Source organism: Pipistrellus hanaki, assembly GCF_964339955.1.
Source record: "Pipistrellus hanaki genome assembly, contig: scaffold_39, whole genome shotgun sequence".
Classification (NCBI taxonomy): domain Eukaryota; kingdom Metazoa; phylum Chordata; class Mammalia; order Chiroptera; family Vespertilionidae; genus Pipistrellus; species Pipistrellus hanaki.
In genome coordinates, this window is record NW_028182294.1 from 594,841 (window position 1) to 617,011 (window position 22,171).

General features: G+C 65.1%; 3 protein-coding genes across 5 annotated transcripts in view; 1 reads left to right on the forward strand and 2 right to left on the reverse strand.

The window, feature by feature from the left end:
- The window catches only part of POLR2L (RNA polymerase II, I and III subunit L), a 92,947-nt gene that overhangs the window by 20,902 nt on the left and 49,874 nt on the right, over window positions 1-22,171 (reverse strand). The window lies entirely within an intron of this gene.
- On the forward strand, window positions 5,937-12,716 carry TALDO1 (transaldolase 1). Its single transcript, XM_084907112.1, has 8 exons — window positions 5,937-6,097; window positions 8,990-9,113; window positions 10,368-10,475; window positions 10,631-10,762; window positions 11,671-11,846; window positions 11,921-12,118; window positions 12,259-12,404; window positions 12,532-12,716. Exons 1-8 carry the CDS (start codon window positions 6,001-6,003, stop codon window positions 12,562-12,564), a joined length of 1,014 nt encoding a protein of 337 aa, XP_084763238.1. The 5' UTR covers window positions 5,937-6,000; the 3' UTR covers window positions 12,565-12,716.
- Window positions 14,319-22,024, reverse strand: GATD1 (glutamine amidotransferase class 1 domain containing 1; the record flags this gene model as incomplete). 3 transcript variants are annotated; one of them, XM_084907041.1, is made up of 8 exons in its annotated part: window positions 21,466-22,009; window positions 18,869-18,945; window positions 18,421-18,526; window positions 18,006-18,113; window positions 16,732-16,826; window positions 15,999-16,092; window positions 15,660-15,771; window positions 14,319-15,567 (listed from the first exon to the last, which is right to left on the reverse strand). In XM_084907041.1, the coding sequence occupies exons 1-8, from the start codon at window positions 21,527-21,529 to the stop codon at window positions 15,561-15,563; spliced, it is 663 nt and encodes a 220-aa protein (XP_084763167.1). In that variant the 5' UTR covers window positions 21,530-22,009. The 3 variants fall into 3 exon arrangements, with proteins under 3 accessions (XP_084763167.1, XP_084763168.1, XP_084763169.1); XM_084907042.1 differs by lacking the exon at window positions 15,660-15,771 and having other exon boundaries at window positions 21,466-22,024; XM_084907043.1 differs by lacking the exon at window positions 14,319-15,567 and having other exon boundaries at window positions 15,656-15,771; window positions 21,466-22,015.

Here is a 22,171-nt window from a genome sequence, read left to right on the forward strand (position 1 = left end):
GGCAGTGGAGGCCCCAGTCCGGCCGCTCACCCTGACCCTGTTGGGAGCCCCTCCCTTTCACAGGATCCCAGAGGGGCCGGGGGATGCCTGGGAGGGGAGAGGCTGAGGGGGGCCCTACACAGAGGCCAAAGACTGGCACCCAGACAGTGGGAGCGGTGGGAGCCAGATCTGTCTGAGCTCAGCTGGGTGGGGAGCACAGGGTGTGAGTCAGAGGAGCGAGAAGCTAAGCTGAGGGTGCGGAGGGGGACGGGGGAAGGGGCTGAAGGTGGGTCAGTTGGGATAGCGTCGGTGCAGGAGCCAGAGGCACAGAGGGCTGCACTCCGCCAAGCACCCGACCACCGGGGGGAGCCAGCGCCCCACCCTGGGAGGAGGCCGCCGCGCCCTCTGCTGGCCACTCTGCGTGCTGCAGCGCGCGTCCAGGGGCGCCCTAGCGCCTGTCTGCCTGGGAGCGTCCTGACCTGCAGGGAGCCGGGGGAGCAGCCCGGGGCGGGGTCTCCAGAGGGGTCTGGGCTGGGCGGGCGCCGCGGGGAGCTTGGATGCAGAGGGCAGCCGGGGCCGGGCAGGGCTGACGGGAGGGCGACCCCGGCTGCTGGGCTGTCAGGACGGGACCAGTCCCCACGTCTGGAAAGCTCCGTGTGGCTGGGACAGGCCACCCCGGACCAGTCTGCAGTGGCTCCTCGGGACTGGAGTGTCTGGTCCGTCTGGGCCATCACAGCCCATCCCCCCAGGAAGGAAGGACCCCCTCCAGGCCAGGAAAGAAGCTCTAGCCTTAACGGGTTTGGCTCAGTGGATAGAGTGTTGGCCTTTGGACTGAAGGGTCCCGGGTTTGATTCCAGTCAAGGGCCCATGCCCGGGTTGTGGGCTCCATCGCTAGTGAGGGGTGTACAGGAGGCAGCTGATCCATGATTCTTTCTCATCATGGATATTTCTGTCTCTCCCTTCTCCCTTCTTCTCTGAAATCGATAAGAATATATTTCTAAAAAAAATAAGAAGAAGAAGTTAAAGAAGTTCTGGCCTCCGAGCCTGGGCAGGTCCCTGTGGACAGGGAGGTGGCCCCCAGGGGATAAGAGGAGGGCATGGGGCAATGTCCCGCCCATCAGGAACCACCAGGAGGTACAGGCAAGGCCACCCCCACTGCCCTGCTAGGCTGAGCCCCTCCCTCAGAGCGGGAGGGGCACCCCGGCTCCACTGCCCCAATGGGGCTCTGCTGACCCAGGGGTGCCCACCCACCCCACCCAGCAGGGCTCCCGGTCGCCAGCACGGCCTAAGCTTGGGGCTGCTGCCTCTGGGCTGGGGTGCTGATCTCTGAGCCCCAGAACCGAACCTGCTTCCTGGGTTCAGGTGCAGGTGGGCCCGGTTCAAGTTCCTAACCACTCCCCCCCTTCACCCCCGTGCAGACTGCGCGGGCAGAGATCTGGTGGTGCAGCCCAGGGGGTGGGGCTGCAGAGGGGGCGACTGGGCAAAGGAGGGCCCGAACCGGGTGAGGGCGGAGCTGCCCGCCCAGTGCCCTCTCTGTGCTCAGCAAATGCTGAGGAACAAGGCCCGCTGTCTGCTGTCTGTCTCAGGGACAGTCCTGTCTTTGTGCCCCCCCACCCGCCGCCGCGTGGCTCTGAGGCCTCGCCTCCCCCCACAGCGGCCTTGGCCCCACACCCACCCCAGCTGGCCCGGAGGCGAGAGGGCACAGGGCTGTTGGGGAGAGCTGTCCCTTTCTTCCAAGAACTCTCTGCCCAGCTCAGGGTGGAGTGTCCACCTAGGACCAGAGGTCAGGGTTCGATTCCCAGTGGGGACACGTGCCAGGGTTGCAGGTCCGATCCCCCAGGTGGGGCGGGCAGGAGGGCACCGGTCGACGATTCTCTCTCATCATGGATGTTTCTCTCTTCCTCTCTAAAGTTAATAAAAATATATTTAAAAAATAATAATTTCTTTTCCTAGGAAGTACACTCTTTGCATGTTGAATGCTGGCTCTCCAAAATGCCACTTTGGAGGGTGGCAGTTCAGAAAGCTGTGTGGGCTCTCCCAGGGCCTGCGTGGGGGGTGGGAGGACAGCAGGGGGAGGGAGGCCTCTGAGGCTTGAGGGGGACGGGCCCCGGAGACACTTTGGGTTCAGGAAATGGCGCCTCTGGGTGAGAAGTGAGTTCAGTGTTGCTGGGCCCTTGCACTGTCCCCCGAGGGCTGTGGGGCCCCGTTGAGGAAGGTCCTGAGACCGAGGTCTTGCACCCCTTCTTCCTGGGCGTTGCAGGCCCACAGGGTGGCCTTTGCGGGGGGATGGGGGGGGGAGTCGCTCCCTGCCCCTGGTCAGGCATGTGGGGGAGGCAACCAGTCGATGGCTGCTCTCACATCAGAGTTTCTCTCTCTCCCTCCCTCCCTGGCTCCCTCCATCCCAGTCTTTGAAAAGCAAAGGGAAAGACACCCTCGGGTGCGGATTGACAAAATAATAATAATAACAACAACAAAGCAAGTGCAGACAGGAGGGGAACCAGACACAAGAAGCCACGCCCCCGGGGACGCCTGCAGATGGGGGTGTGGGGAGAGCCGCTGGGGGGGTGGCCTTCGCGGAGAGCACCCCCACGAGGACAGAGAGGGGGTGCCCCCAGGTCTGGGAACAGCAAACACGCCCCCTCGGGCCTACGGAGCCCAGTCCTGGGCCCTGCCACTCACATCCGCTGCCCCCCACAGCAACGCTGCTAATGGGGGCTCCCCCTCCCCGTCCCCGCCTGCTGCCTCCGGGTGCCCCGGCCCCGGGTATGTCTTCACCGGACGTTTGACCTGAGACAGGAAGATGAAGCAAGTCTCACGTCCCCTCCCAGGCTGCAAACCACCACCGTCTCCAGAACTTTCCAAACAAGACTCTGTCCCCATTAAACACCCCCCTCCCTTTCCTGTTTGTGGGTCTGACCCGGGGGCCTCCTCTGAGCGGGTCCCACAGGGTCCGTCCCACTGGGTCCCCCTGGGGCTGGCTTATTCCCTGGGCACAGCATCCTTATGTCCGTCTGGGGCGGGCGGCAGGTCCCTTTCCCTTTAAGGCAGTGAGATCTGCCTTAAAAGTCTCCCCCGGAGGGGAATGGTCTACAGTGACAGAGGCTTTTATTTACCTTAAAACACGCTTTTGTTGTTTTTAGAGAGGGGGGGGAGGGAGGGAGAGAACATCGGCTGCCTTCCCACCAGGAACCAAACAGAAACCTGGGTGTGTGCCTTGACCAGGAACTGACCGGTGATGGGCGATGTGGAACACAGCCAGCACCCCATTTCCATGTGAGGTCTCCCCCACATCAAGCGGGCACCCTACATTCAACTCCACCGACACTGTGGACCCCGAAGCCCTCAGGTCCCACAGGCTAGGGGCTCGGTCCCAAAAGACTGCCCCCCAGATTCCAACCACAGCCCGCTGGGACCCCGAGGCTCCCAGGACGCCTCCCGGTTCCCTTGCCAGGCCTCTGGCTGTGACTGCTCCCCGGAAGGCCTGCATAGGGGAGCAGCCTGTAGGGGCGGGGGGCTCTGCACTGCGAAGCGGGGGAGAGGAGCTCCTGAACACCCGTGTGTCCCCCCACGCAGGTGGCAAAGCACAGCGAGCTGCAGCGGCCGGCGGCCTGAGCCCACAGCTGTCCGCGGACGGAGTGTCCCTTCCCACAGTGCCCAGCGCGGGCCTGAGTGGCCTTCTCTCGGCTATGCACTCTTACCCCGTCTTACTCCACTCTTCCCTCTCCCTGGACCCAGGGCCTGGAAGGGCCGTGTCCGTGTTTGTGTTCTGCTCTACTTGGGAGCAGGGACATTTGGTGGTTGAATCAGCCATCAAGACCCTGACTGGCCCGGCCGCTGTGGTGCAGTGGTTGAGCGTCCCCCCATGAACCAAGAGGTCACAGGTTCGATTCCTGGTCAGGGCCTGTGCCAGGCTGCAGACTCCATCCCCAGGAGGGGGCGGGCGTGCAGGAGGCAGCAGATCGATGTTTCTCTCCCTCTCTCCCCTCCTCTCTGTAAACCCCCCTGAAAATGCCTATGTGTCTCTTGAGAGAACGTGAGTCTCTTCAGGGAGAGTGGCCTTTGCTGCGTAGTCTGCGGGTTCGAGCCTTAAATTCATCCTGTGGATGAGGCCACCCTGTTGATTGCATTGGTTTTTTTCCTTCTTCTTGTTACTAAGCTCTGCACCTGCTGCCTCTGAGCCTGGACCCCAGCTGTGCCCTTTCTGTGAGTGACAGCCCCTCCAGGGGTCCCTCCGGCACTGAGGGGCGAGGGGCTGGGCGGGTCAACTTTGCTCTTGGGGAAAGGTCTCCCCCAGAGGGGAATGATCCACAGTGACAGAGGCTTTTATTTACCTTAAAACACGCTTTTGTTGTTTTTAGAGAGGGGGGGGAGGGAGGGAGAGAACATCGGCTGCCTTCCCACCAGGAACCAAACAGAAACCTGGGTGTGTGCCTTGACCAGGAACTGACCGGTGACGGGCGATCCTCAGCCTCTCCCGCCCTTTGTCCCGTTCACCTGACTCAGCCCCCGCCCCAGGCCTCTGCCCAGGCCCCGCTCCGCTCCCTGCCTCGTCAGGCGCCTCCACATTCCGGGGTTACCCCACCCCCTCACCCACCCAGATCCCAGGAGGGGCAGAGGCTGAACTACAGCCACACCCAGGTCGGTGCGGCTCCCGGGCGGGCCCAGCACCCTGCCTCTGCCCATGGCCCCTCTCTCCCCGCTCCGACCTGCGCCCTCAGCAGCCCTGGCAAAGCAGCGGCCAGCGGTGCCCCAGCAGCCTGCGCACCTGTCCGTCTGTGCCCAGGTCTGCTCCTGCCCCTGCCCCCACCCCTGACCTCCCCTGTCACCCGACATCCTGGAGGGTGACGAAGGCCTCCGTTGCACCAGTGCCCTGGACCCCAGCCACGGCCCTCCAGGGACCTGCTGAGCCCCTCTCCTCTCCTGCCCCCGCTCCCCAACACGCAGTCATTTCCCTCCACGCCACCGCCTGCTCCCTCCGCAGCGAACCTGCGAAGCGTGGGAAGTGTGTCTCCTCCTTCTCCTGGCCGCCTCCCTGCGCTGCCCTGGCCTGGCCAGCCCGGAGCCCCCTCCCCGCTGGGGCCGGTTCTCCACTGGACGCCTTCCCTGGCCTCTCCCCTGGGCCCCTGCCCTCCACAGAGCTCTGCCCCAGGGAGTGCGAAGAACAGTCCCATGGGAGTGTTTCGGAGCCTGAGGCCTCGGGCACCTGTGGGCCTGGTGCTGCCCAGCAGCTGCCCATCCCGAACCCAGGCAGGAAGGCCTGGCGCGGCCTGCGGCTCCCCACCTAGCCGAGGCGCTGACCCCGCAGCCTGGTCTCCCGCCCTCAGCCCTCGGGTCCCTTCCCCGCACCAAATACCCTGACCCGGGAGGGCGCCAGGCCGAGGGAGCAGGTGCCCGGGAAGGGGCAGCAGAGGCTAAGCCCAGGCCCCAGCGCAGAGTCAGAGTCAGCGGACAGAGGCCTGTTCACGGTCTGCAGCGAGGGCTGCGGTCAAGCCACTGCCCCATGGAGGTCCAGCGGGAGCCCACTGAGACGCTGCTGGGTGGGGGCGCACCGCTGAGGGGGGCACCGCTGAGGGGGACACCGCTGAGGGGGGCACCGCTGAGGGGGACACCGCTGAGGGGGACACCGCTGAGGGGGACACCGCTGAGGGGGACACCGCTGAGGGGGGGGACACCGCTGAGGGGGACACCGCTGAGGGGGACACCGCTGAGGGGGACACCGCTGAGGGGGACACCGCTGAGGGGAGCGCACCGCTGAGGGGGGACACCGCTCCAGGATGTCCCACCCAGGCTGCAGGCTGCGTGCGCCCAGGACGTGCGGCCCCCGCGCCCTGCCGGCCTTTCACCCGGACCTGGAGGGGCCGGGACCCCCGCCGCCCACAGCCGCCGGGGGCGGGGTTTCGGGCCAGGGGGCGGGGCCAACCCGGGGCGGGGCCTCCCGCTTCAGGGCGGCTCCCGATTGGCCGGCCGCCGGGGCGGGCCCGCGGGGCATTGTGGGCCGCCGCGCTGCCTCCGCGTCTCGCCATGTCCGGCTCCCCGGTGAAGCGGCAGAGGATGGAGAGCGCCCTGGACCAGCTCAAGCAGTTCACCACCGTGGTGGCCGACACGGGCGACTTCCACGGTGCGGCGCGGCCCGAGCGGGGCGGCGGGGGCGTGCGGGGCGGGGACGCCGAGGCGGCCGCTCCGGGCCCCAGCCCCGCTCCGGGAGCCGCTGCCCCGCTCCGGCCCCCAGCCCCGCTCCGGGCCCCAGCCCCGCTCCGGGCCCCAGCCCCGCTCCGGGCCCCAGCCCCGCTCCGGGCCCCAGCCCCGCTCCGGGCCCCAGCCCCGCGCCAGGCGGCTCCCGGGGCGCAGGACACGGGGCGCCCGCGGCCGGAGCGGCCGGAGCGGCCGGAGCGGCCGGAGCGGCCGGAGCGGCCGGAGCGGCCGGAGCGGCCGGAGCGGCCGGAGCGGGAGGGCGGGCCCCGCGCGGAGCGCGCAGTCTGAGCCCCGCCCTGCCGGCGCCCCCGCCGCCGGGCGCGGAGGCCAGAGTCCGCGGGGGTCGGGTTGCCAAGGCTCCGGGTTGGGGAGGGTCCGGGCGGCCTTGTCCGCGCGTGGTGACCGCTCGGCGGGACAGACCGAGCGCGGGGCCCAGGCGGCCGCCCCTGCGCCTGCTGCAGCCTCGGCCCCCCGGGACGCGGGCCGTGTGGCGGGAGCGGGGGCTGGAGCCGGGGCTGGGAGAGCGGGCCGGGCTGGGCTCAGTCGGTCCTGGCAGAACCTCCCTCCTCCCGGGGCGCTGGGGTGGGTGTGGCCGCTCGTTTCTGCTTTCTCATGGTGACTGGGGAAGCCGCTCCTCTGGTGACCGTAAGACGGAGCCTAAGAGGGTTGTTGATCTAGCAGAGCCTCCGGGGAGGAGCACCTGCCGCTTGGCCAGCAGCAGGTTAGGGGGGCCGGACGCGGGTGCTTCCCCAGGAGTTTTGGACTCCGGCCAGGCGGCCCTGGGTCTGCTCCCTGCGCTCAGCCTGTCACACCTTCTGGAGAGTGCTTGCTGGTTTTCTTTTTAAAAACATCTAAACCCAGTGACTTGACATTTTCCGATATTCACTTTATAAAGTTATTGATACTGTGCATACATGAGTGTGCAAGGCAGCTGAGGGCCTTGGTTTTGTGGGCATGTTAAGAAGTGAAGGTTCTCACCTTTGCCCGGGGTGGGGGGAGAGGCCTCTGCCTGGACCAGTGCCCTCCTGCATCTGCTTTACGGCCCAGGGACCTCATCTGTTGAATCCCTGATGGGTCTTTTAAAAATATATATATATTTTTTTAATTGATTTTTTTTTTTACAGAGAGGAAGGGAGAGGGAGAGAGTTAGAAACATCGATGAGAGAGAAACATCAATCAGCTGCCTCCTGCACACCTCCTACTGGGGTTGTACCCGCAACCAAGGTACATGCCCCCGACCGGAATCGAACCCGGGACCCTTCAGTCCGCAGGCCGACGCTCTATCCACTGAGCCAAACCAGTTTCGGCCCTGATGGGTCTTTAATGTGGTTAAAGGTCAGCCCTGTCAAGGCGTCCTTCTCTACAAGCAGAGGCGCTGCCTTCAGCCACCTCCTGGGGGTTCACACACCCGGGCAAGCGCCACTCCTGAGCCCGATTTCCTAACGCGTTGTTTAGAAACAGAGACGTCTAGATGTTGCAGAATCAGCCCACAGAGTCCCTGGCCCGGCGCCCGCCTCGGGGACACCTGTGTGCCGAGGTGTGGTGTCAGGGCCAGAACTTGGCGCCTGCACCGTCCTGTTCACAGGATGCTCACCGTGTGCACCAGATCCCACCACAGGGTGGGCCTTTGCTGGGGGTGATGACAGCTGTGGGTTCTGTGGGCACCGGGACAGTTAGGACACAGCGGGCCACGGTAGGACCATCTCCCGAGTCCTGACACCATACCTCGGCACACAGGTGTCCCCATGGCGGGTGCTGGGCCAGGGACCCTGTGAGCTGGGACTCTGAGAGCCACCTGTTCCTGCCGGCCTGATCTGTCTCCTCTGTGGTGTCGTCAGAGGGCACTTAGAAAATACTCTTTTGCTCAAGAAACTTACAGAAGCAGCGAGCCCTCTGGCCGCTCTGCACGCCCCTGTCCCCCTGACAGCTGGTCAGGAGACCCCAGAGTGGCCCCCTGGCCTGGTTACCTGGGAGCTAGGAGAGAGGGGTTTAAAGGAGAAAGCAAGCAGTCCTTGATCAATGCTGATCCATGGACCCCGGTTCCTCACAATCGCTGGCGCTGCGGGGGAGCAGGGCGCCCTCTGCTGTCCGAACATCCCAGCGCCTCCCTCCCCACCCAGCAGTGAAGTCAGCCCTTCCCTGGCTGGGGTGGTTCTGTCCCTGTGCAAGCAGCTGCCTCCGGCCAGCCTCAGGATGGGGGGACATGGGTGTGAAGTGTGGCTGTACCCCAGCTTGGAAAACAGTTTGGTTTTGTTAACCCTCACCCAAGGGTATTTTCCATTGGTTTTTAGAGAGTGGAAGGGAGGGGCCGAGACAGGTTTGGCTCAATGGATAGAGCGTCGGCTTGGGGACTGAAGGACCCGGGTTCGATTCCGGTCAAGGGCATGTACCTTGGTTGCGGGCATATCCCCAGTAGGGGGTGTGCAAGAGGCAGCTGATCAATGACTCTCTCTCATCGATGTTTCTAGCTTTCTATCTCTCTCCCTTCCTCTCTGTACAAAATCAATAAAATATATTTTAAAAAAACAAAAATAAAAAAAAAGAGAGTGGAAGGGAGGGGAAAAGAGAGAGATACATCGATGTGAGACACATTAATCAATGTGTTGCCTCTGCACGTGTCCCGAACCGGGGATAGAACCTGCAATCATGGTACATGCCCTTGACTGGAATCAGACCAGAGACCCTTCAGTCTTCAGGCCAGCGCTCTATCCACTGGGCCACACCAGCTGGGGCGGAAGCACTCATGGCTGCGTGTGTCTAGGGCTCAGGGATGGTCACAGACTCAAGCTGCGCTTCCTTTCTTTCTAAAACTCTCTAGCCATCGACCAGTACAAGCCCCAGGATGCCACCACCAACCCGTCCCTGATCCTGGCTGCGGCGCAGATGCCCGCCTACCAGGAGCTGGTGGAGGAGGCCATCGCCTACGGCAAGAAGCTGGGCGGGTGAGTGCGGGGTCCCTGGGTGAGGGTGCGGGCCCCAGGCAGGTCCTCTCTCCCCCTCACGCTGAGCTCCGGTGCTGTGATGGCTCTTTTGTCGATGTCTTTAACAGCTGCTCAGAGTAACGTTCCCTCTTAGGGACACGGCCCGGCTTCTTGGGGTGCTTTTTGCCGTGATGCAGCCGTCACCAGTCTGGTCCCAGCTGCTCCCTGCCGCCGTGGCTGGTCCTGCCCCCCTCCAGGCACAGAGGCGGTCTCCATGGACTTGCCTTCCTAGGCTCACTTTACATGCTCACTAGGGTGAGCTCGGGGAGCAGTGGCCGCTGGCTGGGATGCCCGGTGGCATGCAGTGTGCAGGCTGCACATGCTCTGCCCGTGTCTGCCCTGCTCCCTGCCTTAGCCGGCTTCACTTTCCCTTCCCTCACGGCTGATCTGCTGTGTGTACCAGCCAGGCCTGGGAGCTTCCGTGCCTTCGTCACTCACAGGCCCAGGTTCTGGCTGACACGCTGGCTGAGACCCTCTGCGTGCATTTGACTGGTCTGCCTAGACGACTCCAAAGAGATGCTTTTTCACGAGCACAGAGATGGTGGGGCTCAGTGCGCAGAGAGGGAGGGGCTCGGCGGGAAAGGTGGATGTGGAGGTGGCGGGGTGACGGCCACACCACAGTAAATGCCTCATGCCCTAGCTGTGCGCTCCTAGGTTAAGGTGGTGACTTCCTGCTGTGGGTATTTTCCAGGGATAAATGTGGGTTTTTTAAAAATATATTTTATTAATTTTTTACAGAGAGGAAGGGAGAAGGATAGAGAGTTAGAAACATCGATGAGAGAGAAACAACCATCAGCTGCCTCCTGCATACCCACCACTGGGGATGTGCCTGCAACCAAGGTACGTGCCCTTGACCGGAATCGAACCTGGGACTTTTCAGTCCGTAGGCCGACGCTCTATCCACTGGGCCAAACCAGTTTTGGTGATAAATGCGTTTTGAAGAAAGAAGGGGCAGCCCGGCCGGCCTGGCTCAGGGGCTGAGTGTAGGACTGTGGACCAAGAGGTCATGATTCGATTCCCAGTCGGGGCACAGGCTGGGTTGCAGGTTCGATCCCCAGTGGGGGCGTGCAGGAGGCAGCGGTCAGTGGTTCTCATCAGTAGAAAGACGTTGAAGAAAAGAAAGGGAGGAAGCTGCGGTGTAGGGTCTCCGGGAGCAGCTTGTCCTGAACCCTGGGCACTGACTGACCAGTCGCCGGCCCGGCCCCTGGGTTTCAGGTCCCAGGAAGAACAGATTCAAAACGCGACCGATAAGCTGTACGTGCTGTTTGGAGCGGAAATACTGAAGAAGATTCCAGGCCGCGTGTCCACGGAAGTCGATGCCAGGTAAGGGTGCGGGCGGGCGGGGCAGCAGCTTCTTGGTCCGAGACCCGCCACCTGGCTCCCTGCCCCCCCGCCTGCAGCCTGCTCTGGCATCACGGGAGGGCAGGCGATCGGGAGCCGGGCATCGGTGCCCCTCACCGCGGCCCCGGCTCTTCCAGGCTCTCCTTTGACAAGGACGCCATGGTGGCCCGAGCCCTGCGCCTCATCGAGCTCTACAAGGACATCGGGGTCAGCAAGGACCGCATCCTCATCAAGCTGTCGTCCACCTGGGAAGGAATTCAAGCCGGAAAGTAAGTGTCTCCTCCTCCCCCTCCCCCCACTCCAGGGGGCGGGCGCGGCCCAGCTGACCGAGCAGGTGTGTCCAGGGGCAGGCCCCAAGGTCCTGCTGGGTGACCCTCAGAAACAAGTGCTGTGACACCGGGTCCTCAGACGGCGCTCACAGAGCCTCTTAGGCTGGGTGGAGGCGGAGGTGAGGCTCGGAGGCCGGCCCTCTGGTCTCACCGGCGGGAACAGCCATGCCGGGCCTTGTGTCCGCTGTGCCCTGCTGCACAGCGCTCCACTCTGCTGCCTGTTCTGGGCGTCTCACACGGTGGCTCATGACACCTGGCACGTTTCCAGGGCTCACCCTGTGGCAGTCAGGACTGAGTTCCTTTCAAGTTGAATGTCCCGCTGTGTGCACGCTGCCTTTTCTGTGTCCATCCATCCTCGGTGGCCACATGGTTGTGTCATCGCTCCTGGACACATACCGGTCATCTGGCCGGTCACTGTGCCCGTTGGAGGAGGCACTGCTTCTTGTGTGGGCTCTTCACTCCCCCTATGGCCACACGGTGGAGCCCTTCTCATCTGGCCCGCGGTGGCAGTTTGTGGCTAGAGGAGCCTGAGCAGAGGTCCAGCTGTCACAGCCCTTGCCCCGCCCACACGGCAGAGTGAGATGTCACGGTGGACTGACGGGCCGCCGCAGGGCGGGCTGGGAGGAGTGAGAGAGGGCAGAGGAGGCCACGGCTCCGGGGAGAGGCAGGCAGCACTGCGGCCTGAGATGACGGCCGGTGTCCAGCCCCAGGCAGTTCTGGCTGAGCGGGGACCGCGGCCGTGCCGGCGCGGTGCAGGCTGGGGCCTCTCGCCTCTGTCCCTCTGTAACTGGGTTTGAGGGGAAGTGAGTGGGGAGCCGGAGAGCCAGGGTGACGTGTGCGTCCCGCAGGGAGCTGGAGGAGCAGCACGGCATCCACTGCAACATGACGCTGCTCTTCTCCTTCGCCCAGGCCGTGGCCTGCGCCGAGGCGGGCGTCACGCTCATCTCGCCCTTCGTGGGGCGCATCCTCGACTGGCACGTGGCCAACACGGACAAGAAGTCCTACGAGCCCCAGGAGGACCCTGGTGAGCGGCCCAGCCCCGGGCAGGGGCGAGGGGGGCGGGCGGCGGGCGCCGTGGTGACGCCGGGTCTCCTCTAGGAGTGAAGAGCGTCACCAAGATCTACAACTACTACAAGAAGTTCGGCTACAAGACCATCGTCATGGGCGCCTCCTTCCGCAACACGGGCGAGATCAAGGCGCTGGCCGGCTGCGACTTCCTCACCATCTCGCCCAAGCTGCTGGGCGAGCTGCTCAAGGACAGCAGCAAGCTGGCGCCCGCGCTGTCGGCCAAGGCGGGTGAGGCCCGGCCCCTGCGGGGGGCTGCCTGCGCCCAGGTTCCCTGAGGGGTGGGGCGGGGCGGGGCGGGGCGGGCACAGGGCGGCCGGCCGGGCGGGATGGCGGCTCGGCGGTTGTGGAAGGTCTGCTGCCGGTCCCAGCCCAGGCCAGCGCGCTGGAGAAGGTGCACCTGGACGAGAAGGCCTTCCGCTGGCTGCACAACGAGGACCAGATGGCCGTGGAGAAGCTCTCGGACGGCATCCGCAAGTTTGCTGCCGACGCCGTGAAGCTGGAGCGGGTGCTGGCGGTGAGTGCCGGGTGGGCTGGCAGGGCTGGCGTTCTGTGGGACCCTGGGTGTGCTGCCGGGCCCCATGGGCAGCACGGACCGCAGAGGGAGCCTGACACGCCCTCCTGGCCCCTCCTCTCCCCTGCAGGACCGCATGTTCAGCGCCGAGAACGGGAAGTAGCCTTGCGGGCAGCAGACCAGTCTGGCTGGGGATGTGCACCTGATTGCACAAGTCCGGTGACCAATCTGCCATTTTCTATGGGAGCAGGGACGGATCATGGGTTTCTGATTTTGTGAAATTCTGCCTAATCATTAAAGCAGTTGTTTTCTGAAGCTTGCTTCATTTCCTGACGGCCTGTGCCCCTGGGCACCAGCTGCCCAGCCACCAGCTACAGCCAGGGCCCTGCCAAGACGGGCAGCATTGCCTGCCCGCCTGCTGCTGGGTGGGCACCCACCGGAGCCCTTCCTGTGCCCAGATCCCTTGGTGGGGCAAGGGCTGTACTGGGCCCTGGGGCTGTGCTCATCGGTACCTGCCGTCTCTTGTGTGGGCCTCTGGTGTGGCTCCGGGACCGGAGGCCCTGACCAGTGGGCAGGCCAGTGGCGCCACCTGGTGGGCAGCTCAGCACAGCAGCACTGGTTCATCTAACCCCGGGTGTCCTGGATGGCCCCTAAACCTGGAGGGGGTGGTGCGGCTAAGAACACACTAGGGCGCCGTTTGGACTTTGGGCACCAAGGCTGTACTGGGAAGGGCCTGGGCGGTGATGGGTGGAGGGAGGGAGGACCAGCCTCTGTTCACGGAGGGAGCCGGAGCCGGGCAGGGCTGGGCGAGGACTCGGTCCAGGAGCCAGTGCCCAGGCAGAGGATAAGGAGGCGTGTCTCCATCTGGCCGTCCACGCTGGCATGAGCAGAAACGTGTCGGACTGACCTGGCTACACCAAAGGGTCAGCAGAGCTGCCCTGCCCTCCCCACCTGGGCTTTCTATTCCGGAACCGGACGGCCACCTTCCCCCTCAGCCTTCCACGGGGACCTGATGAGGCCCAGTCCCCGTTTGCTCCAGAACAGCGGGGCCCATGGCTGCAGTTCCCAGGGGGCCCAGGGACAGGCGCCATGGGTGCCCGACCTGTCCTGGATGAGCTCAGCCGCCCTGGGTGCTAAGGGGGCCTGTTGGGTGGGCGTCCAGCAGTGGTGGGCAGGGGCATTGCACCCACCCGGACCCCATCTCTCCTGGGTGCCCACCAGCCCCGGGGTCTGCATGGACACCGGACAGGATGGTTGTGGCACTTGGAGTGTGTGACTGTCAGCACTCAGCTCAGAAGCCCCCCCAAGAGAGCATGTCCACGTGCCCATTCCCACCACCACGAGCCACGGGAGCTTCGAGACGGTCCACACAAACGGACCGCACGGCCATCTCTCACAAGCACATTCTCACGTCCACGGTGTAGGGTGTAGTCAGGACCTCATTCTCTTTTTTATTTTATTTTTTAATTTTTAAAAATATATTTCATTGATTTTTTTACAGAGAGGAAGAGAGAAAGAGGGACAGAAAGTCAGAAACATCGATGAGAAACATCGACCAGCTGCCTCCCACACACCCCCCACTGGAGACGTACCCGCAACCAATTCACATGCCCCCGACCGAATCGAACCCGGGACCCCTCAGTCCGCAGACCGATGCTCCATCCACTGAGCCAAACCGACTTTGGTTCTCTTTGTTTTTTAATGTATTTTTAAAAATATATATTTTATTTTTTTTACAGAGAGGAAGAGAGAGGGACAGAGAGTCAGAAACATCGCTGAGAAAGAATCATCCATCAGCTGCCTCCTGCACACCCCCTCCTGAGGATGTGCCCGCAATGAAGGTACATGCCCTTGACCGGAATCGAACCTGGGACCTTTCAGTCCGCAGACCGACGCTCTACCACCGAGTCAAACCGGTTTCGGCTTTTAATGTATTTTTATTGGTTTCATAGAGGAAGGAGAGGGAAACAGAAACATCACTGATGACAGAATCACTGATTAGCTGCCTCCTGCACACTCCACACGGGACTGAGCCCACCACCCATGCGTGTGCTCCGACTAGGAATTGAACCCACTCAGCCACATGGGCTGGGCAGGACTTCATTCTTTCACGGCAAACGCCTCACCACATGGTGCTAACGCTGCCCTTTGACAAGATCCATTCACGGGCCAGCCTGTCCGTTCCTTCCTGAGCGTGCTGCTGCAGAGCTGGGCGCGTGGGGGAATCCCAGAGGCTCCATCCCGCCCCTGCCCTGCCAGGGCTTTCCGGTTCCTCCTCCCACCCTCACTCAGGACCGAGCTGCCGGTCAGAAACCTCAGCAGGAGTGACTGATTTTACGGGTGATACAGACCATGCCCTGGAGGTGGGTCTGTCAGGGTTTGAGCAGACAGCCACCCGTCACCCTGGCACCTGGGCACATGGGGCTGACGGCTAGGCCGATTCGCCTTCCGGGAAATGCCGACAGGATGCCGTCTGCCCTGAGGTCCACCCTGGCCTGACATGGGGTCACCACCACCATGAACCCACACACAAGGCAAAGGTTAAAATCGGGGCGAGTCTGGGGGCCCTGAGCCGTGACCACAGATTAGTTTCCCTTCACTTTTGACCCAACTCAAAAGTGCTGACCGAGCTCCAGCCAGCTGGCCCCTCCCCACTCAGCAGCACCCGCAGGGCTGGGGGACGGAGACTGCCAGGGCACGGCCCTCCCCACACAGGTACCGACTCTGGGACCCCTGCCTGTCACTGCTGGGCCAGCGTGGTCATCCTGCTCCCAGGGGGGTCGACCTCTGCTCCCGACCTGGGCGCCAGGGACAGGCAGAGGGGACACCCAGTGCTGGTGCAGGAAGACCAGAGGGGCCACCACCCCACCCTGCAACGCCCCGCTGATTCTCTGGGCACAACTCCCTGTGGACGCTCCACATGGGACCCGAGCCCCACCTGGTGCCAGGGCAGCACCTTGGCCTCGCACCCCAAGACCTGACACCCTCAGGCCGACTCCTGGAGGCCCCGCAGCCCCACAGGCCCGGTCGGCCAGGTGAAGTCAGCCTCAGGGGCTGTTAGAGGCTCGGGCCCTGAGGCCGGAGTCCCGCTGCCTGGGCACCTGGGCCTCTGGAGGTGGTGGCATCCACTGGCAGGAGGCTGGCTCAGCGGGGACCGCGTCACTTCCTGCAGGACGGACAGCAGGTCAGGGCTCGGGGCCAGCAGCAGCCAGCACAGGGACCGTGGCCCAGCAGCCCGCCCGCCGCCCGGCCGCTCACCGGCTGCCGCAGAGGAAGAGCAGGTTCTGCACGGCGGGCACAGTGGAGCCCGCGTTCTGGCCTGTGACGAGGTGGCGGTCCAGGACCACGTGCACCGCGTCAGGCTCGCTGGCTGCAGGAGACCCGAGGGCACGGCCTCAGGTGCGGCCCCACGTGGGCACCGCCCAGGCCCGGCCCCCCCACCCTCTGGGGCTGTGAGCTCCAGGTCAGCCTGCGGGGTTTCAGAGCCGCCGGCCACCGAGGTCGACTGGGTGCTCAGCCCCAGGAGGCTGGCCTGGCCAGTGTGCTCCCCGGACGCCCCACCCCCACCCCCGGTGCCTGCAGCGCCGCCCAGCTCACCGCTGAAGCTGGCGCCGGCGTCCTTCACGAAGTCCTCCACGATGAGGGGCAGGCGGGCGAAGCCGGGGGCCCTGACCAGCTCGTACACGGAGGGCTGCGGGAAGGGCGCCGGGCTCAGGCAGGTCCAACCCAGCAGGCCCTGCCTCCCTCCACGTGGGGCGGGAGCACAGCACTGCCCTAAGACAGCCCCGGGGCGGCCCTCCGGCCGTGGGCTTCCAGGGCACACACCCTCCCCAGCGTGGAGGCACAGGGAAGGCCAGCTGGGCCCTGCGAGGAGTGAAAGGCCTGGAGGTGGAACAGAGCCTCGGGCCTGTGGGTGGGGCGGGGCCACAGGAGCACTGAGGAGTGGCCCAGGCTCCTCTCGGGTCCTGTCCTCACCTGGACCTGAACCTGGGACCACATCAGCTGTGTCCAGCCTCCAGCAGCCAGGCCTCAGGCCTCACCACACAGACCCTCCCGCCTGGGACCTCCCGGGCCTGCTCCCTGCCCCTCCACCCAAATGGAGCCCTGCTTCCTGGTCAGGCCAAAGCAAGCTCAATCCCACCCGCTCTCCCACACCCACAGCCAGCGAGCAAACCGGCTGCAGGTCGGGGAGGCAGGGCTCTGTCCTCACCCACGGCCGAACACCTCCCAGCATGTGAGCGGACAAGGGACACGGCGAGCCTGGTGCCGGGTGGACCATGGCCGGTGCCCGCCGTCCGTGCTTCGGGCTGACCACGCGGGCGGCACTCACCCCGGTCACGCTGTAGCCCTGGAACACCCAGGACCGGTCCTCGTTGGTGGCGCAGCACAGGGCGGCGACCCCGTGGCCAACGGCACAGATGGGCTCTGAAAGCGGTGGCAGGCGGGTGAGCCTGAGGCCCGGTCTGGCCTCTCCCAACGCCCCCCCCCCCCCCCCCCCCCGCCACAGCGGACTCCTGGAGGCCCCTGCCCCCGCCCCCCCCAGCACAGCGGACCTCCTGGAGGCCCCTGCCCCCCCCCACAACGGGCCTCCTGGAGGCCCCTGCCCCTGCCCCCCCCCCCACAGCGGACCTCCTGGAGGCCACTGCCCCCCCCCTCCCCACAGCGGACCTCCTGGAGGCTGCTGCCCCTGCCCCCGCCCCTTCCCGGGCAACACGGGAGCTGCTGCTTCGGCTCAAATCTCAAGTCCTGGCGGCTGAGAAACAAGGACAAGGGGCGTCTCGAGGGCAGCAGGCCTATTTGGCGGCCCAGCGGCATCCACACTCACTGCCCGGCCTCTCAGAGCCAACGGCCTGCACCCTCCAGGCCCCACTGGCCCTCTGATGGCAAAGGTCTCGCGGCACCACCGTCACCATCACCGGCTGTCACCGCGGTGAGGGGCAGCCCACCGGGAATGCCCCTCCTGACCGCGGTGGGCGGCGCCGCCCTCCTTCCAACTCCCAGGGCTTCCGGGCCTCGGCTCCGGGCCTGCCGCCCAGAGGCCGCCTGGCACCAGTGCGTTCCCACGGCTGAGGTGGCCGGGAACAACGGCTGCCTGTCCCGGGGCTGGTGCGGGGACAGGAGGCCATTCTCACCGACAAAGGGCACTGTGGAGCCGGTTTTGTGGGCTGGCCCCTAGCGACCAGACGGGCGCATCTGAGGCCAAGGCAGCCAGGGCGGCGGGCCAGGTCTCCAGAGCGGCCTTTCTCCCAGCCTACTGGCCTCGGCCCCAGCCTGGACCCGGTGCTTTCCCACCAGGAACAAAGCCACATCCTGCCCTCCGCCTCGGAGGGGCCAGGGGGCCAGCCCCCGCCCAAGGGGCCAGGCAGAGGCCCACAGGGGTGCTGGCCAAAGGGCAGGGGTGGGAGTGCCCACCCTCATGGGTGGGACACTGAGTCAACTTGACCCTCACTGGCCAGATCACGGCTCTACACTGAATGATCTGACATTTCCAGCCCTAAGACCTGACCCTGCAATCCACGGCTGCCGTGCCCACACCCAGCACAGCACCTTCCGCCTCCCCTCCCTGTTTGGGGAACCCCCATCCTCCCGGCCGGGGCCACCTACTGCTCTCGGAGTGGAAGTGCTGCAGGATTCGGGCCAGAGACCCACTGTTGGCCAGGTCCGCCAGGGCCCCGGGGCAGCTGGGAATCAGGAGGGCATGGTACCGGGCACCTGGGGGAGACCACAGGCCAGTCAGTCCCCTCGCTCCTGCGCCAGTCACCATCCTCTGTCCCTGTCCCCACCCGGGCTCAGGCTCCCACAGCCACGGACCATTCCCGCCTCCCCCTCTCCACGTGTCTGCCACCTCTCCCCGCAGAGGCAGCTGGGAACTCTGGGCCCACGACACAGGAGGGGCAGCCACAGTCACAGCGCCTGGCAGCGAGCCCGGGAGCTCCAGGGGCAGAGGGATGGAGTGCTGTGGGCCACAAACCCACCTGGAACCCCACACGCCCGACCCTCCAAGGTCTCGGGCCCTCACCGTCGATGGACTCGAGCTTGGCGGGGCTGGCATAGGCCTTGAGGCGGAAGTCCTGCACCCAGCGTGCATTGCTCTCATTCACGTCCACGAAGTCCATGGTCTTCCCCTGCGGAGCCCCGAGGCAGAGGTCAGCACGGGCGCCCCTGCTGGCTCACCCCTGGGGCTCAGAAACAGGGAAGGAGCCGGACCAACGGCAGCCCCGCAGGGACGAAGGTCCCTCAGCCCAGCCCTCTCACCAGAGCCCAACACACCCAAGCTGCACGGTGCCCGCCCACACTGCTCCTCAGCCGCCTATGAGGCTGCGCCCCTCCTGCTGGACAGTCTGCGCCATCCTTTCTCTCGCGAGCAGATGCAGACCCATGATGCCGATGGGTCTGGGTCCCTCAGCAGCCTCGGCTCACCACTTTTCCCAGGGAAGCCCCCCAGAAGGAAAGGGGGCCGGACTTACCCCAGGGGTGGCCACCTGCAGGTTGAAGGCAGCGCTGGCCAGCGTGAAGCAGTGGAGGAAGGACTGGGCTGACACTCCTGCAAGGACACCTGGCTGAGTGCTGGGCCCGGCCGCCCCGGCTGCTCCTGGCCCAGGACCACCGAGGCACAGCCCCTCCCCCACCTCACCCCCGGACCCACCAGGCCCGTACCTCCTCCCTGGGCTCGCCCCCAGTCTGGCCCTAGAGGCCTTTCCAGAAGGCACAGGCAAGTGAGCGGTTCCCTTACACCAGGGGTCCTCAAACTTTTTAAAGTGGGGGCCAGATCACGGTCCCTCAGAGAGCTGGAGGGCCGGACTATATGAACTACTAATTCCTACTGTAACACCTCGGCTGCGCTCACTGCCCAAAAAACCTGGCGGGCGGGATCAGACTCCTCTGCGGGCCGCATGTGGCCCGCGGGCCGTAGTTTGAAGACCCCCGCCTTACACTCAGCTCACCTGCTCACTCAACCAGCAGGGCCTGGTTTACCCCTAAGTCAGTGGTCCGCAATCTGCAGCTCTTGAGCCACATGCGGCTCTTTGGCCCCTTGAGTGTGGCTCTTCCACAAAATACCACCGCCTGGGCGTCTATTGTGAAGTGGCATTAGAAGAAGTTTAAGTTTAAAAAACTTGGCTCTCCAAAGAAATTTCAATCGCCGTTAGAAGAAGTTTAAGTTTAAAAAACTTGGCTCTCTCTCTTGCTGGGACCGGTTTGGCTCAATGGATAGAGCGTTGGCTTGGGGACTGAAGGGTCCCGGGTTCGATTCCGGTCAGGGGCATGTACCTTGGTTGCGGGCATATCCCCGGTGGGGGGTGTGCAAGAGGCAGCTGATCGATGACTCTCTCTCATCGATGTTTCTAACTCTCTATCTCTCTCCCTTCCTCTCTGTACAAAATCAATAAAATGTATTTAAAAAACTTGGCTCTCCAAAGAAATTTCAATCGCCGTGCCGAAGCCGGTTTGGCTCAGTGGTAGAGCGTCGGTCTGCGGACTGAAAGGTCCCAGGTTCGATTCCGGTCAAGGGCATGTACCTTGGTTGCGGGCACATCCCCGGTAGGGGGTGTGCAAGAGGCAGCTGGTGGATGTTTCTCTCTCATCGACGTTTCTAGCTCTCTATCTCTCTCCCTTTCTCTCTGTTAAAAATCAATAAAATATATTAAAAAAAAAAGAAATTTCAATCGCCGTGCTGTTGATATTTGGCTCTGTTGACTAACGAGTTTGCTGACCACGGACCTAAGTTAGCCAGGGAGGGAGCGGCTGAGCCCCCACCCCACCAGGCTGAGCCAGGGAGGGCGGCAGAGAGCAGGCCCCTGCCCAGGAGGCGGGGCTATGGCTCCTGTCACAGGAAGGTGGGTGCACCCTCCTCCTGGGCCAGGGCCGGGTCCCAGCCCTTCCTCACAGGAGCTCCTGAGGGCCAGTGGGCCCCGCCCTCTTCCGCCCACGCCCAGTCTGGAAGCTCCTGGCGGCGGGGGCTGCGGCCCCACCAGGGACATCCACCTCTAAATGGGCTTGACCCGCATCCTTCCGCCCTTATTTTAACCCTGGGACCCAACCCCTACACCTCAGGTTCATCTTTATTCACGCCTATGAGGTAGTACATGTTCACTGTAGGAAGTCCACACATGGAGCAAAAACAGTCTTTCCAAATACCCTTCCCCGCCTCCCCAGCCGCCTTCCCAGTTCCTCAAACCCTTGCTCTCCCACCTCCACCTCCGACCCCCACCTCCTTCACCCCAGGCCCCTAGGGGGGACTAATCGGGGCCCACTGGTCCTTTCAGAGCTGTGCCCCGCCCACGTTCTCAGCATCCCCTCCGCCCGGCACAGCCAAGCTGGTGCGACGCCTCCCCCTCATCCCGCTCCAACCTGGCTCCCCAGGGCTGAACCCCTTTCCATGGCTCCTCCGACCCTTGAACTCCCCATGGGGGTGGGGGTAGGACCCTGGCTCCGGCCCTCATTCTAGGCACCCGCCACTCAGGGCCCCTGGGGCTCGGCGCACTGTGACCCCGTGACCCGCGGTCCTCCTCCTTGAGGACCAAGCAGCCACACAAGTTGAGGGGACCAGGCTCCACACGGACCCCGCCCCGGCCCTGGTCCTCCCCCTTCTCCCTCTGTGCCAGGGGACACACCGGTGAGGACCCGGGAAGTGCTCAGAGCACCAGGGCCCGGACCTGCTCATTTCTTCCTGCCGGCCTGCAGCCCGGGCCCTGAGGGAGAGGCCGGCAGCACGGGGCCCCGGGAGCCCCACGGCCCCTCTGGTCCTCCAACTGGGCAGGCCGGGTGCTCAGTCCCCGCCCGGGCCCCGCTCCAGCCGCCGCCTCCTGGGTGAGCGCCGGGGCGCCGGGCAGTGCGGGCGTCGAGCCCCACAGGCTCTGACCACCTGTCAGGGAGGCCCACGCGCCCAAGGCCATGGTGTCCGACCCCCGGGCCTGTCGGAGCCCACGTCCGGGGACGCCCACTGCCCCCGCCCCAGCGGGCCGAGGGCGCTCCCTGCTGGGCCCGCTGGACGCGGCCGGTGTGTTTGCCTCGCCCTCCCGCGGTCCCCCCGGAACCCGCCGCCCTCCCTCCGCGCAAGCCTCACCCTCGGCGGCGCCGCTGGCCACGAGGAGGCAGGTGGGCCGGTTCGGGAGCCGCTCGGACGCCATGGTCTCCGCCGCAGACGGCACGGTCTGCGCGTGCGCGGACCCTGCCTGCGCGCGCACCTGGCCGGGCACGCGCTGGTCACGTGCCGCCGAGGCCTGGGGGCGGGGCCTGGGGCGGCGCTGCGCGCACGCGTCGTCCTCCCGCGAGTCTCCGGCCTCCCGCCTCCCGCCCTGCTCCGCGCCGCTGTGCCCCGGGGCCGCCCCCACGCCCTCAGCACGGCGGCCCCTGGGGCCCGCGGGGGGCCCCGAGCTCGGCGGCAGGGCCGGGAGGAAGTCCCGAGGGCCGGACCCCTGCGCGGCCTGGTTTCTCTCTCTCCCCCTCGCGCGTTCTCAGGCAAAGGGCACTGCCCGCCAGCCCGGGGGCGGGCGGAATGGGAACCGGGAGAGAAGCCGCCTGCCCGGCCCAGGGTCCCTCCCTGAGGATCGGGACCGAACTCGCGATCCTCGGGAGCCGCGCAGCCCTGGGGGCGGGGCGGGGCGGAGCGCCGGCCAGCGGGCTCCTGTCCTGGGCGGGGCCGGGGCCGTGGGGTCAGAAGGAGCCCGCACAGCCCGTTCACAGGGTGGGGAGGGCGGGGCGGCGAGGGGAGGGGAGAGAGGCGGTGGGTGCCCGTCCTAGGGGGCCACGGCTTGAAGCTCCGAGCGGAG

What these genes read in the sequence shown, in the direction of transcription:
- TALDO1 (XM_084907112.1), top strand. Translation starts at nt 6,001, where the DNA reads ATGTCCGGCTCCCCGGTGAAGCGGCAGAGGATGGAGAGCGCCCTGGAC. An exon ending in CGAGCCCCAGGAGGACCCTG is followed by an intron (nt 11,847 to 11,920) that starts GTGAGCGGCCCA and finishes GGTCTCCTCTAG; the next exon opens with GAGTGAAGAGCGTCACCAAG. An exon ending in AGCTGGAGCGGGTGCTGGCG is followed by an intron (nt 12,405 to 12,531) that starts GTGAGTGCCGGG and finishes TCTCCCCTGCAG; the next exon opens with GACCGCATGTTCAGCGCCGA.